Source organism: Lycorma delicatula, chromosome 5, assembly GCF_047948215.1.
Source record: "Lycorma delicatula isolate Av1 chromosome 5, ASM4794821v1, whole genome shotgun sequence".
Lineage (NCBI taxonomy): Eukaryota > Metazoa > Arthropoda > Insecta > Hemiptera > Fulgoridae > Lycorma > Lycorma delicatula.
This window is the reverse complement of record NC_134459.1, coordinates 80,394,382-80,409,213: the sequence shown is the minus strand read 5'-3', so window position 1 is coordinate 80,409,213 and position 14,832 is coordinate 80,394,382. Positions and strand designations below refer to the sequence as shown.

The window sequence follows — 14,832 nt, the reverse complement described above, 5'->3', positions numbered from 1 at the left end:
AGTAGCCACAAGATGTAAATTATCAAATTCAACTAGTTAAACAACAAAACTTCAACAGGTAAAACTATGTCTGCAATTTTCCTGCATTTCTAATACTTAAGATATTGGGATCATAATGTTGTAAACCTGAGGAAGTGCTTTGAGTTATAAACGTCAGTTTGATTGCTCTAGAAGATGAGTTTAGTTACACAACACTGGAGGAAGCTGCAAGAGGTTTCACCTCAAAAGACTACTAACTTGTTAGAACTAAAGTAATAGAGAAAGGCAAATACTCAGCTCATGAATGTTTGGTAGAATCTTTGAAAAAACTTTTTAAAGAAAAATAAGTTTGTCTGGTTTTAATGCACCAGTAGATTTTTAAGCATAAACAGTTGTTTGCCTAACTAGTCAACTAAAGTACTGTAGTTATTATGTCTAAAAAAAAATGCAACCGAGGACTACCTGCACTCAAGTTAGCAACAGCATGGTTGTGCAATTGTAAGGAATAGATTTAAGTATACTTAAACCAATCCAAGAACCAATTTAGGTTGATATAGTAAGGCTTCTCCTTATCTTTCTTTGTGCCATATTTAATTATTCTTACTTTTCTCAAATTGGATTTCTTTTCTAGCAAAGAGTAAGTAAATTAAGTATAATTCTTGTCTTTTGATATTGTATTGATTCTGTTATATCTTTTTCTTCAGGTAAGATAATCATATTCTACCTCATTTTTGCACATAATAAATCATTCCATACTCTATATTTAAGCCCCTTTATTTAATTGTAACTGTTATACATTTATAACATATTATGAGTTTTATTGTGCTTCTTTCCATCTATCGATTCTCCTTATTGTTATTTTTAATTTTAATTTTATTCTGTTTAGTGAAATATATTGCCTAAAATTTTATTCTAGAGCTGTGGTTTTTTTTCTTTTATATTGACCAATTGATAAACAATAACTTGGTTATCATTCTTAAGATTCTGTAATAGTTATTATTTCCGAGAGAATATTTGAGTTGCTGTTAGTTCACAGCGTCCTAGAAATTTTGAAGTAAAGTTACAATCACAAGACAAAATACATTTATTACTTGTGCGATTGATCAAACTTAACGACATCAGTATCAATTTCACTGCATGCTGTTAGCATAAGTGGCTAATGACCAAAAGAGTTAGTGACACATAAAAAATTTAAAAAATCCTGCAGGTGTATTTTTACATCTAATTTACAAACTTGCATATTTTTAAATACACTGATCTGTTATGATATGTGAGGTTTTTACCAAACCATAATCTTTTTATTTTTATTCAGTTTTTATATGGTTAGTCAAATAAAGTATAATAATCTTAATTACATAAAAATAATTAAATTCTTCAAACATGTGTGACAGAAACCGTCTCCAAACAGGTTCATAGGAAGAGCAGATCTCGCCAAAAAAACCAGAGCTAGATCAAACCACACAATTCCAAGAATGTAGTTAGTACTTCTGTATATCCTTAGTATAGGTGTGAAGCCAAAATTCACTGACCACTAAGAAAAGAAGATGTAGGAGGGGGAAAAAGGTAGATATTAAAAATAAATGCTTTGTACGTACAGGAGGTTCTTGTAAAACCTTCCAAGAGGTCTTACAAAAATTTTTTTTTAGGATAGGTTCTTAAAATAATTAATCAACAAAAAATAATCATATTTCTTTGATAAAGAATATTTTTTTGTTTCAAAAAATTGCTGTACTGATTTTTATGAGAGAGTTTGCTGATCAGAATATATATCCAGTTTATACCCACCTCATTTTTTACTTTCTTTATTTTTCTTAAATAAAAACCTATAAGTGGGTACAGATCAATTTTATTTTTAAGCATTCTGTTAATAGTGTTTTAAATATTTCAGAAGGGAGATCTGAGAAAATGTTCCATGTAGGATTTTGAAGTTTCTTATTAACTAAATAAAACAAAGTAAGTATGTCAATTGACATACTGATATCAATACATATCAGTATATCTCAATACAAAATACCAAAGAATTCATAATGTGCGAGAACACATATCTGTTAATCCATAATAAAAAGAGATACCACCTTTTATCAGGTTTATCCACATTTCTGGATAAAAATGAAAAACGTTTCTCCAAACAAATCTAAAATATAATAAAAATGGTTATTTCTTTGCGTTTCATATTCACATCATAGTTTTCAGATATACATTAAATCAACAAAAAGAAAACCAAAAAAATAAGTAAAGTTTTGTTAAAATAATTGTGTTACATATTCTTTACAGGAAATCAAGAGAAAAAACTTGATTGGATTATGGTGTACATTTTTACTACCCTGGCAGCCAAATGGTTCTTTAAATATTGAATTTTATCCATAACCACTTACTTTCACTTAATGCTTTTTAATTTCACCTCATTTTAATCATTTAATCAATATAATGAATCTTCTTTTTAGCAGTGGAAAATCAAATAATAATTTACATATCTACTTTACTTTCTTTTTTGCTGAAGTTTACTTACTTCAACAGAACAAAACTTCACTGAAGTTACCTGATTCTTAATAACCTGATAAGAAAGTCATCAAACTTCGTTTCAGGTGAATCATACACACATGTGAATGTGTGCAGATTGGTTTGTTAAATTAAATTTGTTGTTTTTGTGCTTTCATGGTTTGTCGGATTTGGTCTATTTATTTCGCCTTATCAGACTGCTTAAATTTAAACCATATTTTTGTGAAATGATTAACTGAATTTAAACCACCAGCTGATGCTTGTACCGCATTAATTGATGTAGAAAACACATTTGGTAACTCGTTTAGATCAGTTTCACTAACATCATCCTGCTGTTCTCTATGAGGTATAAGTTGCAAGTAGAAAGTGTGCCTTTATTATCGGAGATTTGCAAAATGAACTTAATATTCCTTTTTTTTTTTATGAACTAAGGCATGCGTTGAAAAATTCCTGTGACACTTCCCCTGAAAATGATATCAGATTCAGTAAGTTATTTCACCTCCCAAATAGTATATTATACATCTTTTGTCTATTTACAATAAAATATTCTCTGACCAGGTGTTTCCAGATTCCTGGTCAGAAGTATTGGTCATCCCCGTACTGAAACCTGGTAAAGATAAATCATGTCCTTCCAGTTGTCCTACATCCTTGACCAAATACCCTGTGCTAGTTGATGGAACATATGATAAACTATCATCTAATGTGGTACCTTGTGAAAAACACCCTAATATCCCTGAACAATGCAGTTTCTGCCAAGGTAGATTGGCTGTCGATCATGTAGTTATCCTGGAATCTTAATCGAAATGCCTTCCTATTTCACTAACACCTGGTTGCAGTATTTTTTATATGTATAGGTGTATGATACAGCTTGGAGGAGAGAAATCCTAAATAAACTGCATTAGTGGTGGTGTACAAGGAAAGCCCCTTGCATTTATCGGGGGTTTTCTCAAAAGTCAGTCTGTTCGAGTTGGAACAATGATAAAGTTTCACACTAGAAAACAGAATACCACAGGGAAGTGTCTTAACAAACTAAAATGCATACGAAAACCTGTTGTGTTCTTTATTTGTTAATGATTTCTTAATTTACGTAACATCTAGAACTTTAGCTACAAGCAAGAGGCTGCTCCAAAATACAATAACCCGTTTAGAATCATGGTGTAAAATGACTGGATTCACATTTTTCTCCAGTGAAAACGAAATGCATCTGCTTTTCACGCTTGAGGGAAGATATTTTTTTACAAAGCCCAAGTGTTTTTACATGGTGAAACACTTGAGGCATGCAAACAGGTTAGACTTTTAGGAATGTGGTTTGAATGACTAACATGGATAACATTTAAAGGAGCTGAAGTAAAATGTTTAAAAATGTTGGACATGCTGAGACAGTTCTATCTAATACTCTATGGAGAGCTGATCGAGTATGCATGTTGCCCTTTACTGAGTTCTAGTCCGTTCCCGCTTCAACTATGGCTGTGTGGCTTATTCGTTTGCTTGATCCATCGCTCTTAGAATGCTAGATGCAGTCCATCATTCATGGAATGATACCATGAACAACAAACTTCATCCAATGAAGACCACTGTGTCACCGTGGAGCTAGCTCCTCATACAGAAATAATTGTCAAGAGGAAGCTATTATCTGCCGCTTACAAATAGGGCATGCTAGGGTCACTCATGGATATCTGATGATACAAACAGATGCACTCCTTTCTGCTTGCTGCTACTGCCAACTTATAGCGCACCACATCTTTGTTAAATATGTGGCATGCATTGAAAATTTTGCCTAGGGGCTGGCTAAACATGTGAACTATTCTAGAGGATAATGAAATGTTGCTATCTTGTTGTACGATTTCTTAGGGCCATCTGTGTTTATATTCAAGCATTTGAATTACTGTAATATGTTTCAGACATTTATGCTATTTGCCATAAAGCAGATGGCAACTTTAGTATTTCAATTTAGATATATAATGTGATACATATTTTTTTATTGTAAGAAATATGTTGTGTCCGGGCAATGATAACTCAAAAGTGTATTTTGCCCAGAAAAACCCAACAGAAAGTTCAATAATTTCATTTTTGCACTTATTAATTATATCAGAATTCTTTGTACACACTGTAAACATGTAAATTCCTGCAGGTTTTTAACCACCTAGTGAGTCCAGATAATGAATTAGATGCTGTTGTCATTAAGGAAGCATTGCAGCCATTGAACTTCACTTGAAAGTTCAAGCAGCACTTGCTTAGTTCTAATTATATGTGCTTTGTGAAGAATTTGTTAAACTGAAGTGGTAAAGGGAGTGACAGGCCATTTCTTTCAGTAAAATTTAGCATTAGAGGTGTTACCATAGAGTTCATTAGTAAGTAACATCATGAGGAGATAATCTTTTGTCTTTTTCATTTGGGTGTTAGATTAATTGAATTCTCATGTTACCTGGTGATCCTTACGTGTAAAACTCAAAACAGATAATTACTTTAAAAGGTATTTAATGTTTAAAGCTAGCACATATAATTAGTGACATTCTAGGCCTTGTGAATAAGGTAAAATAACTGATTAATTTTAAAAAGTGTGTGATCTAAGGTTGACTGCAGGTGGGCTGTAATGGTTTGCTTGAAGCATAATGAATGAATCTAGTATGGCCACACTGCATGATCCATTAAATTAGGTACAGACTTTGAATTCAGTGTGAATCTCTGTGCCTGTGCTATGTGCAAAATATGCCTCTAAAAATTTTATAAAACCTTTTTCCTGGACAACTCCATACCTAGAGTATGATGTAGATTCAGGTACTGAATGTAAATAGTGGATGTACAAGTAAAATGTGGGTAGAGACAGTGTTTGTGATATTTTGTGAGTATAAAAAAAGAAAAATTTGCAGATAATTTTTTAGATATGGATATATGAAGTTCAATCATTTAGCCATCTAGTATATTCAGAGTCAAGTTGGAGAGATTATCAACAAACCTTTTGGGAACAATTGTCTACAGAACAGTGCTTGATAGTCACATTAATGTGAATTTTATTCATGTTACTATTTATTTACAAGGGTATATCAAGGGTATTAACAGTTGGTAGGACTGGGCCTGCGCGCTTCTAGTATGCTTGGGAGGGGTCAATAGGAATGGGGAGAGCCGGCCATTCCACACTCCCAACCAGTTCGTCAGTAACACTCACGATGTTGGAGCAACAGGTGCCTCCCCTCTACTGTGCAACGCATAATTATAAAATTTCGTGAAGGAGTTCAAGCGACGGAAATTTTCCAGAGATTGACTGCACAGTTCGGGGACCAAACATTGTCAAAGACTTGTGTGCTTGCCATAAAGAGTTGAAGGAGGGATGAGAATGAGTGGAAAATCAGGAACATGATTGCCATTCTTGGACCAGCATTACCAACAAAAACATTCACGCGGTTTGAGACATTCTTGAAGACAATCGACAGGTGAGAGTATCCAAAATTACAGAACAGGTCAGAATAAGTTATGGGAATTGTCAAGCAATCATCACAAATGATCTATAGTTCTGTAAAGTGTGTGCCTGATGGGTCCCTCATCTTTTGACCGCAAATTAGAATTTGAGATGTTTGGAGGTCTGTCAGAGGCTTACAGCAAGGTTCGTGAAAGAAGGTGATGCATTTTTGAGATTAATTGCCACCTGCGATGAAACATGGGTCCACCACTACACTCCCCAGTCAAAACAAGCCAATGTGTAGTGGCAGAGAAAACGGGAGACACCCTCAGTGAAAGCAAAGACTCGACTGTCTGCTGAAACTAGAAGAAATGCACTAGACTCAATTAGATCATCCTCCCTACACCTGGACCTATTGCCCTGCGATTTTCATTTGTTTGGGCTGCTTAAAGAAGCTCTAGGAGGGCAACGATTTGAAGATGACGAGGGCATGGAGGGATTCATTCACAATTGACTGCTGATGCAACAAACTTCATTCTACTGGGTTGCGATAAAAAACCTTCCTTCTCACTGGATAAAATGTATTTTATCAATTTTATAAATGTATTTTATGTTGGGTAAAATGTATTTTACCCAGCAAGAAAATTATTTTCTCGTATTTTACTAAAACAGAAAATTATGTAGAAAAATAAATTAAATTTGCCTTTTATTTTTCAATAACTAAATTTAAAAAAAAGTAAAATCCCATTTATATTTGACTTACCCATGTATAAGCATTATTTGTCCACTGTGATTGAAGAATCTTTCTTTTTTTTTTTGTCTTCAGTCATTTGACTGGTTTGATGCAGCTCTCCAAGATCTAGTGCTAATCGTTTCATTTCAGTATACCCTCTACATCTTACATCCCTAACAATTTGTTTTACATATTCCAAACGTGGCCTGCCTACACAATTTTTTCCTTCTACCTGCCCTTCCAATATTAAAGCGACTATTCCAGGATGCCTTAGTATGTGGCCTATAAGTCTGTCTCTTCTTTTAACTATATTTTTCCAAATGCTTCTTTCTTCATCTATTTGCCGCAATACCTCTTCATTTGTCACTTTATCCACCCATCTGATTTTTAACATTCTCCTTTAGCACCACATTTCAAAAGCTTCTATCTAATCTTTTCTTCTCAGATACTTCGATCTTCCAAGTTTCACTTCCATATAAAGCGACACTCCAAACATATACTTTCAAAAATCTTTTCCTGACATTTAAATTAATTTTTGATTTAAACAAATTATATTTCTTACTGAAGGCTCGTTTCGCTTGTGCTATTTGGCATTTTATATCACTTCTGCTTCTTCCATCTTTAGTAATTCTACTTCCCAAATAACAAAATTCTTCTACCTCCATAATCTTTTCTCCTATTTTCACATTCAGCGGTCCATCTTTGTTATTTCTACTACATTTCATTACTTTTGTTTTGTTCTTGTTTATTTTCATGCGATAGTTCTTGCATAGGACTTAATCTATGCCTTTCATTGTTTCTTCTAAACCCTTTTTACTCTCGGCTAGAATTACTATATCATCAGCAAATCGTAGCATCTTTATCTTTTCACCTTGTACTGTTACTCCGAATCTAAATTGTTCTTTAACATCATTAACTGCTAGTTCCATGTAAAGATTAAAAAGTAACGGAGATAGGGAACATCCTTGTCGGACTCCCTTTCTTATTACTGCTTCTTTCTTATGTTCTTCAATTGTTACTGTTGCTGTTTGGTTCCTGTACATGTTAGCAATTGTTCTTCTATCTCTGTATTTGAACCCTAATTTTTTTTAAATGCTGAACATTTTATTCCAGTCTACGTTATCGAATGCCTTTTCTAGGTCTATAAACGCCAAGTATGTAGGTTTGTTTTTCTTTAATCTTCCTTCTACTATTAATCCGAGGCCTAAAATTGCTTCCCTTGTCCCTACACTTTTCCTGAAACCAAATTGTTCTTCTCCTAACACTTCTTCCACTCTCCTCTAAATTCTTCCGTATAGAATTCTAGTTAAGATTTTTGATGCATGACTAGTTAAACTAATTGTTCTGTATTCTTCACATTTTTCTGCCCCTGCTTTCTTTGGTATCATGACTATAACATTTTTTTTGAAGTCTGACGGATATTCCCCTTTTTCATAAATATTACATAACAGTTTGTATAATCTATCAATCACTTCTTCACCTGCACTGCGCAGTAATTCTACAGGTATTCCGTCTATTCCAGGAGCCTTTCTGCCATTGAAATCTTTTAATGCTCTCTTAAATTCAGATCTCAGTATTGTTCCTCCCATTTCATCCTCCTCAACTTCCTCTTCTTCCTCTATAACACCATTTTCTAATTCATTTCCTCCGTATAACTCTTCAATATATTCCACCCATCTATCGACTTTACCTTTCGTATTATATATTGGTGTACCATCTTTGTTTAACACATTATTAGATTTTAATTTTATGTACCCCAAAATTTTCCTTAACTTTCCTGTATGCTCCGTCTATTTTACCAATGTTCATTTCTCTTTCCACTTCTGAACACTTTTCTTTAATCCACTCTTCTTTCGTCAGTTTGCACTTCCTGTTTATAGCATTTCTTAATTGCCGATAGTTCCTTTTACTTTCTTCATCACTAGCATTCTTATATTTTCTACGTTCATCCATCAGCTGCAATATATCGTCTGAAACCCAAGGTTTTCTACCAGTTCTCTTTATTCCGCCTAAGTTTACTTCTGCTGATTTAAGAATTTCCTTTTTAACATTCTCCCATTCTTCTTCTACATTTTCTACCTTATCTTTTTTACTCAGACCTCTTGCGATGTCCTCCTCAAAAATCTTCTTTACCTCCTCTTCCTCAAGCTTCTCTAAATTCCTCCGATTCATCTGACACCTTTTCTTCAGGTTTTTAAACCCCAATCTACATTTCATTATCACCAAATTATGGTCGCTATCAATGTCTGCTCCAGGGTAAGTTTTGCAGTCAACGAATTGATTTCTAAATCTTTGCTTAACCATGATATAATCTATCTCATACCTTGCAGTATCGCCTGGCTTTTTCCAAGTGTATATTCTTCTATTATGATTTTTAAATTTGGTGTTGGCAATTACTAAATTATACTTTGTGCAAAACTCTATAAGTCGGTCCCCTCTTTCATTCCTTTTGCCCGGCCCGTATTCATCCACTATATTTCCTTCCTTGCCTTTTCGAATGCTTGCATTCCAATCTCCAACTATTATTAAATTTTCATCTCCTTTTACGTGTTTAATTGCTTCATCAATCTGTTCGTATACACACTCTACCTCATCATCATCATGGGCGCTTAAAGGCATATAGACGTTAACAATCGTTGTTGGTTTAGGTTTTGATTTTATCCTTATTACAATGATTCTATCGCTATGCGTTTTGAAATACTCTACTCTCTTCCCTATCTTCTTGTTCATTATGAAACATACTCCTGCCTGCCCATTATTTGAAGCTGAGTTAATTATTCTAAAATCACCTGACCAAAAGTCGCCTTCCTCTTTCCACCGAATCTCACTAATTCCTACTATATCCACATTTATCCTATCCATTTCCCTTTTAAATTTTAAATTTAAATTTTCTAGTCTACCAACCTTTTTTAAACTTCTAACATTCCACGCTCCGACTCGTAGAATGTTATTTTTTAATTTTCTGGTGACCCCTTCCTTAGTAGTCCCCACCCGGAGATCCGAACGGGGGACTAGTTTACCTCCGGAATGTTTTACCAAGGAAGGCATCATTCCTATATGAAAATGCAGAGAGCCACATTTTCTTGAAAAAAAAGCAGCTGTAGTTTTCCATTGCTTTCAGCTGCGTAGTACTCAGAGAACTGAGTGATGTTGATATGGCCGTTTAAGTCATTGTGACTCACGCCCCTAACAACTACTGAAAGAGCTGGTACCCTCTTTCAGGAATCATTCCTTAGTCTGGCTCTCAACAGATACCTCTCTGATATGGTTGCACCTTCGGTCCAGCTACTCTGTATCCCTGAGCACTCAAGCTCCCTCACCAACGGCAAGGTCTCATGATTCATAGAGGAGGGAATGTTTCTAATTTTTCCTTAATCTGCCTATCTGGTATCACTTCATGACTGAAAAGAGCTCTGATCAGCTACTCTTCTATGATGGAATGATGTATATAGATGAAATTATCCAACACAACAGATTCCTTATGACACTTAAGCCTGATTATTCACTATGTTGGGTAAGCTGACTGAAGGGAAGCAGTGAGGCTGGTGCCATCTGCACACTTGTAGTGGAAATATACACAGATTACTTGGCAATTTGATATTGCTCATTACCCTTCAGATAACTGACTTGCTCTACAATCATGTCCTTACACTACTGTCATTTAACACTTTCAGTGCCAGACCTATAATGCAAAGATATTACCTCCAGTCCAACTGAATAGTTAGGAGTTCTTTCTGCTGGACCATGTGTATCAATTTGATACATTCCTAAAGTTCCGCATGGACCATGTGCATCAAACTGATAACACAGGTATTGTTAAAGTTGGGATTGATTTGTATCAATGTTATACACTGTAGCATTGATTGAAATGGTCCTATTTGTTGTTCTGGACAGCAGTAAAAGTTATATACCATTGGTTCATAAATTTTGTGTTGGTAGCCCTGGCAGTCAGCTGGTTTTAGAGGGAAAAATTTTAGAGATTTTAGCTACTTATCATATTTTTGAATTTGCTATTAAAAAGCAAGATTTGCAGCTATGCATCAGTTGACCGTAGACTGATCCAACTGGAAAAAAGTAGGAAGATATTTGATGTACTATGCTGCTTTAACAAAAATGTTTGATCGAAAGCTTGCTGTCCGGAAGACCCCTCAAGTCGATTTAAATGCTCAGTGTGTGAAGAAAAGTTAATTTGTATGGAGTGCTTTTTAAATCCCCATAAATCAACCAAAAAGTAATTGTACCACTTCAGCCAGTGAACAGTTTGTTAGACATTTCATATTATTGTAAGAATGTATTAATCATTTCAAAAATATTGCTATCAAAATAACTTCATACTATTATAAATAATGTTTTAGTAGTTGTAGATGAATTTGTTAGTGTATCGTAAATAAAATAATAATGAAGTTATTAGTTTGCTTGTTACAAATGAAACATCTGGACTTGCATTGTTATTTTAACTAAATATTTTCCAAACCTTTTCTCATTGACCATGTGTATATAATTGATACACACTATAAAACTTGACTTAAATGGGCTAAAATGTGTTTTTTATGTTTGTTCTCTCTCTCTCTCTCTCGTTCATAATATATTAGTCTTCATCATTATTTTTTCTTCTAAGTGCATTTATTAAAATTTGCAAAGTTTTTCTTCCTTAGAGGTAACATTTTAGTTTAGCTTTATAACAGCATTAAGCTTAATAATCTTTATTTTTATTTTTCAGTATACCAGTTTGATTTAGATTATTTGGGACAGGCTGGTCATAACACATTTTCTAGTAATTTAACAAGACAGTCATTATATGTAAAATTTGACCCGCTTGTTGGCCAAGTGTTAGCAAACACAGAAGAATCTCATTGTATTTCTAATGAAAGGTAATTAAAACTTTTTTCCTATATTTTAGTCTACTAAAACATTTATATGTATTAAAGTGCTTCTCGACAGAAATATAGTAATAAATAAATTATGATTTTATGTTAAAAAATGTGTGTTTGAAATTTTGACTGCTACATAACTGTAGATTAATATTTTTTATGATTTAATGTTAAAAAGATTATACAACAAAACTTATTAGAAAAGAAAAAATAGTTTCTGATGTAAAATCTTCTGAAGAGAATTATTTTACTTAGTTTAATTTATTAAACAATCTAAGGATGCAGTTTTACTGGTTGCTATCAGCATTTATTGATTTATATCACCATTAATGAACATAGTAACTCATGCCATGTAGAATTTATAACTAGGATTTTTAATAGAATCGTTCGAAATTTAAGTTTAATTATGTCTTATAGTTTCTTAAAATCACTTTGAGTCCAAAAAGTTAAACAGCAATTTATAAAAAAAAGTCAAGGTTTCATTAAGCTGGAGTCATTTTTAATCTGGAGAATCTTGCATTTGGAATATTGTTTTTGTCATCTTTTTTATGATTTGCAACTCAACATTTTTTTAAGAAATAGAATTTGTACATATTAAATTAATGATTCCTTATTATGATGTAATCTATATTCATGAAACTATTTAAGAAAATTATTGTATTGCATTATATTTTATGAAATTATTTTTATTGGGTTAAAATAAAATTTCTTAAAAATATTAGTTAGTAAAACTATTACTGTTTGACTAATTTAATTTCTAATTTCAATATTTTTTGTTTCTTTTTTATTTATATTAACTGTCATCATGAAGAAAAAATGTAGTACTTGTTTTATTTTTCATTTTAGATAAAAAAAAATTATAAAATCAAATGTATACGAGTTGTCTTATTTATTTTAGAAGAGAACTAGTTGGTAAGTTTTTTTTATAAATAAACGATCTTTATTACCGATTGAATATCATAGTTAAATGCCTTAGTAACTGTATGATATTCTGCTGGAAACAACATATGAGAGTATACTTCATTCTTGAAGAAATAATTTATTTCTTAGTTGATGTATTTTTAATCTCTGCCAAGCAGACTATGTACTTTCCATAAGTCTGTAGAAAATTATTATTATAAATAAAATTATTATTTACCTTCTGCATATTACATTACTGTTTAAAATTATGTCTAACATTTTGATAACTCATGACACTATATCAATTATTAGTTGCAAAGACTAAATTAAACTATAAATTGAGCCCCTAAGTTACGTTTCATGAATAAAATTTTGAGAAAAAGAAATAGTTCAATTTCCTTTTTAGTGTAAGTAATCAATTAGTGAAATGAGACAAGTAAAATCTGTATTATCAAACCTAATGCAGAATACATGTCTGACTTGTGGCAGAGTTTACAAGTAAACTCTGCCACAGTATTAACAATGTGTGTTTCATTGCTGTTTAGTGTTTTTGATTTCTGTTCATTTATGTTATGAGTTCATAGTTTGAGTGGTTTTTGCATTTGCTTAATTAAAATGCTTTAAAAGCTTCCATTAAATTTGATTCCTGCAGTATTTATAATCTTAATTGAAATTATAACAGACAATAACATAATTGAAAATATTATTTCATATTCATGAAATAATATGAATATAAGTAATTAAATTGTTAATTTTTATAATTAGTAGAAATGGTATTTACATAATGATATTGATATAATAAGTTATTAAAAAGCTCATAAAAAACATAATCTGTAATTAGCATTTCAAATAATATTGTGCATATTGCTTAAATAAATAAAAATACTATTGAATATTCCAATATATAACAGTTTGAAATTAAATTCATATAAATCTTAAAAAATAGATTAAAAATAAATCTAGGAAATTTTATTCCTAAAGATTAATAAATTATTACATTATTACTTGTGGCTTATTTCACCTTTACATTATCTATATCAATACATAAGCATAAATGTGAAATCATAATAAATTAATACAAATATGTAAATTAGATTATAAATGTTAAAACAATGTTTATGAGCATGTTAACAATCATAGGAACATGATATGAAAATAATTACATCAATAAAAAATATTACTTAAAAACATTTAAATCAATCGTTTGAGACTTGTAGTAGGCATAATTTATGCACAGGTCTTCTATTTGTGTTAAAACTGTTTAAAATTCCTCAAAATTAAGGATTGTTTGTCCAATTACACGAAGTATAAAATTTAACGCTTTTGATTACACTTTCCCATAAACAACCAAAATGGGGTGAAGAGGGAGGAATAAATGACCAGGTAATACATAGTGTAGTAGTGAACGCTTGAATGTCTGATTTTAGTTTTTATGAATTTAAAAACTGATACAACTTATAAAGTACATTTTTGCAGGAATTGAAGTTGGAACCCTTATCAGAAAAGGCTCATGTGGGAATACCCCAACATAATATAAATCCTTTAAATGTTGTTATATATTATTGTAAAGTGAGACCAGAAATTAATTTAAATGAATAGCTTAGTAGTGAAACATATGAAAAGTGTTATATAAGATTTGCTAAAAGTCTTAGACTTCTGCCTGCCATGACGAATCATTAGACTGCACAAGTAGTGAATGGTCGATTGGTTTTCTGATACAGAAATACTAATATTATTATTTTGTAGTTTGTTGGAAGATGTTTCAAACCGAACATTCATATTTTTAGCTCTTGCAACCTTTTGTGTATATTTATTAGCAATACTAATCGGTAGTTTTTTGGAAGGCACATGGAATTCATAATTCGTAACAGATCTTCTAATGGTCTGAGTACTATTTTGTTTTTGTTTTGCATTTGATTTTCTATTTTATTTTCATTTGTTACATTTGACTTCAAAGTTGTCATCGGTTCATTTATTTTAATATTACCGAACTGTTCCATCATTCTGATTTTTTTGTCCTTTGACATGAGATTGACCTCTCATATCTTTTACAATACATTTCTTCTGACTCTCTTTTTATAGAAACTGGCCTTAAAATACATTCAGCATTATGAAATGCAATTATATATTTGTTATCAAATTGTGATTTAATAATTCTAGAACATTAATGTAATTTTCATTTGTTATTGACAGATTTTTAATAATAGCTAAAGCTTGATCCTTCAAAGAAGAATGTAAATAGTATAATTTTTGAATATTAGATAAATTACCTCTATTATGTACTAAATCAATAAATGTATTAAAATAGTGCTGTAACACATTACCTCTAAATAAAGGTATGTTAATTGGTTGTAGTTGTCTTTGTTTAAATGTTGTATTTAAACTAAATTCTTGATTAGATGTTTTTTGACTATTATTTATTGTATGTTACAATTTGGATTCTATAATACACA

The 14,832-nt window shown here is 31.8% G+C and overlaps 1 protein-coding gene across 4 annotated transcripts in view; it reads left to right on the top strand.

The window, feature by feature from the left end:
• The window catches only part of tacc (transforming acidic coiled-coil protein), a 136,707-nt gene that overhangs the window by 97,043 nt on the left and 24,832 nt on the right, over nucleotides 1-14,832 (top strand). For all 4 annotated transcript variants that reach the window (XM_075366453.1, XM_075366456.1, XM_075366455.1 and 1 more), the window contains exon 6: nucleotides 11,329-11,479. In XM_075366453.1, the coding sequence (XP_075222568.1) occupies nucleotides 11,329-11,479 (151 nt within the window). The remainder of the gene's footprint in view (nucleotides 1-11,328; nucleotides 11,480-14,832) is intronic.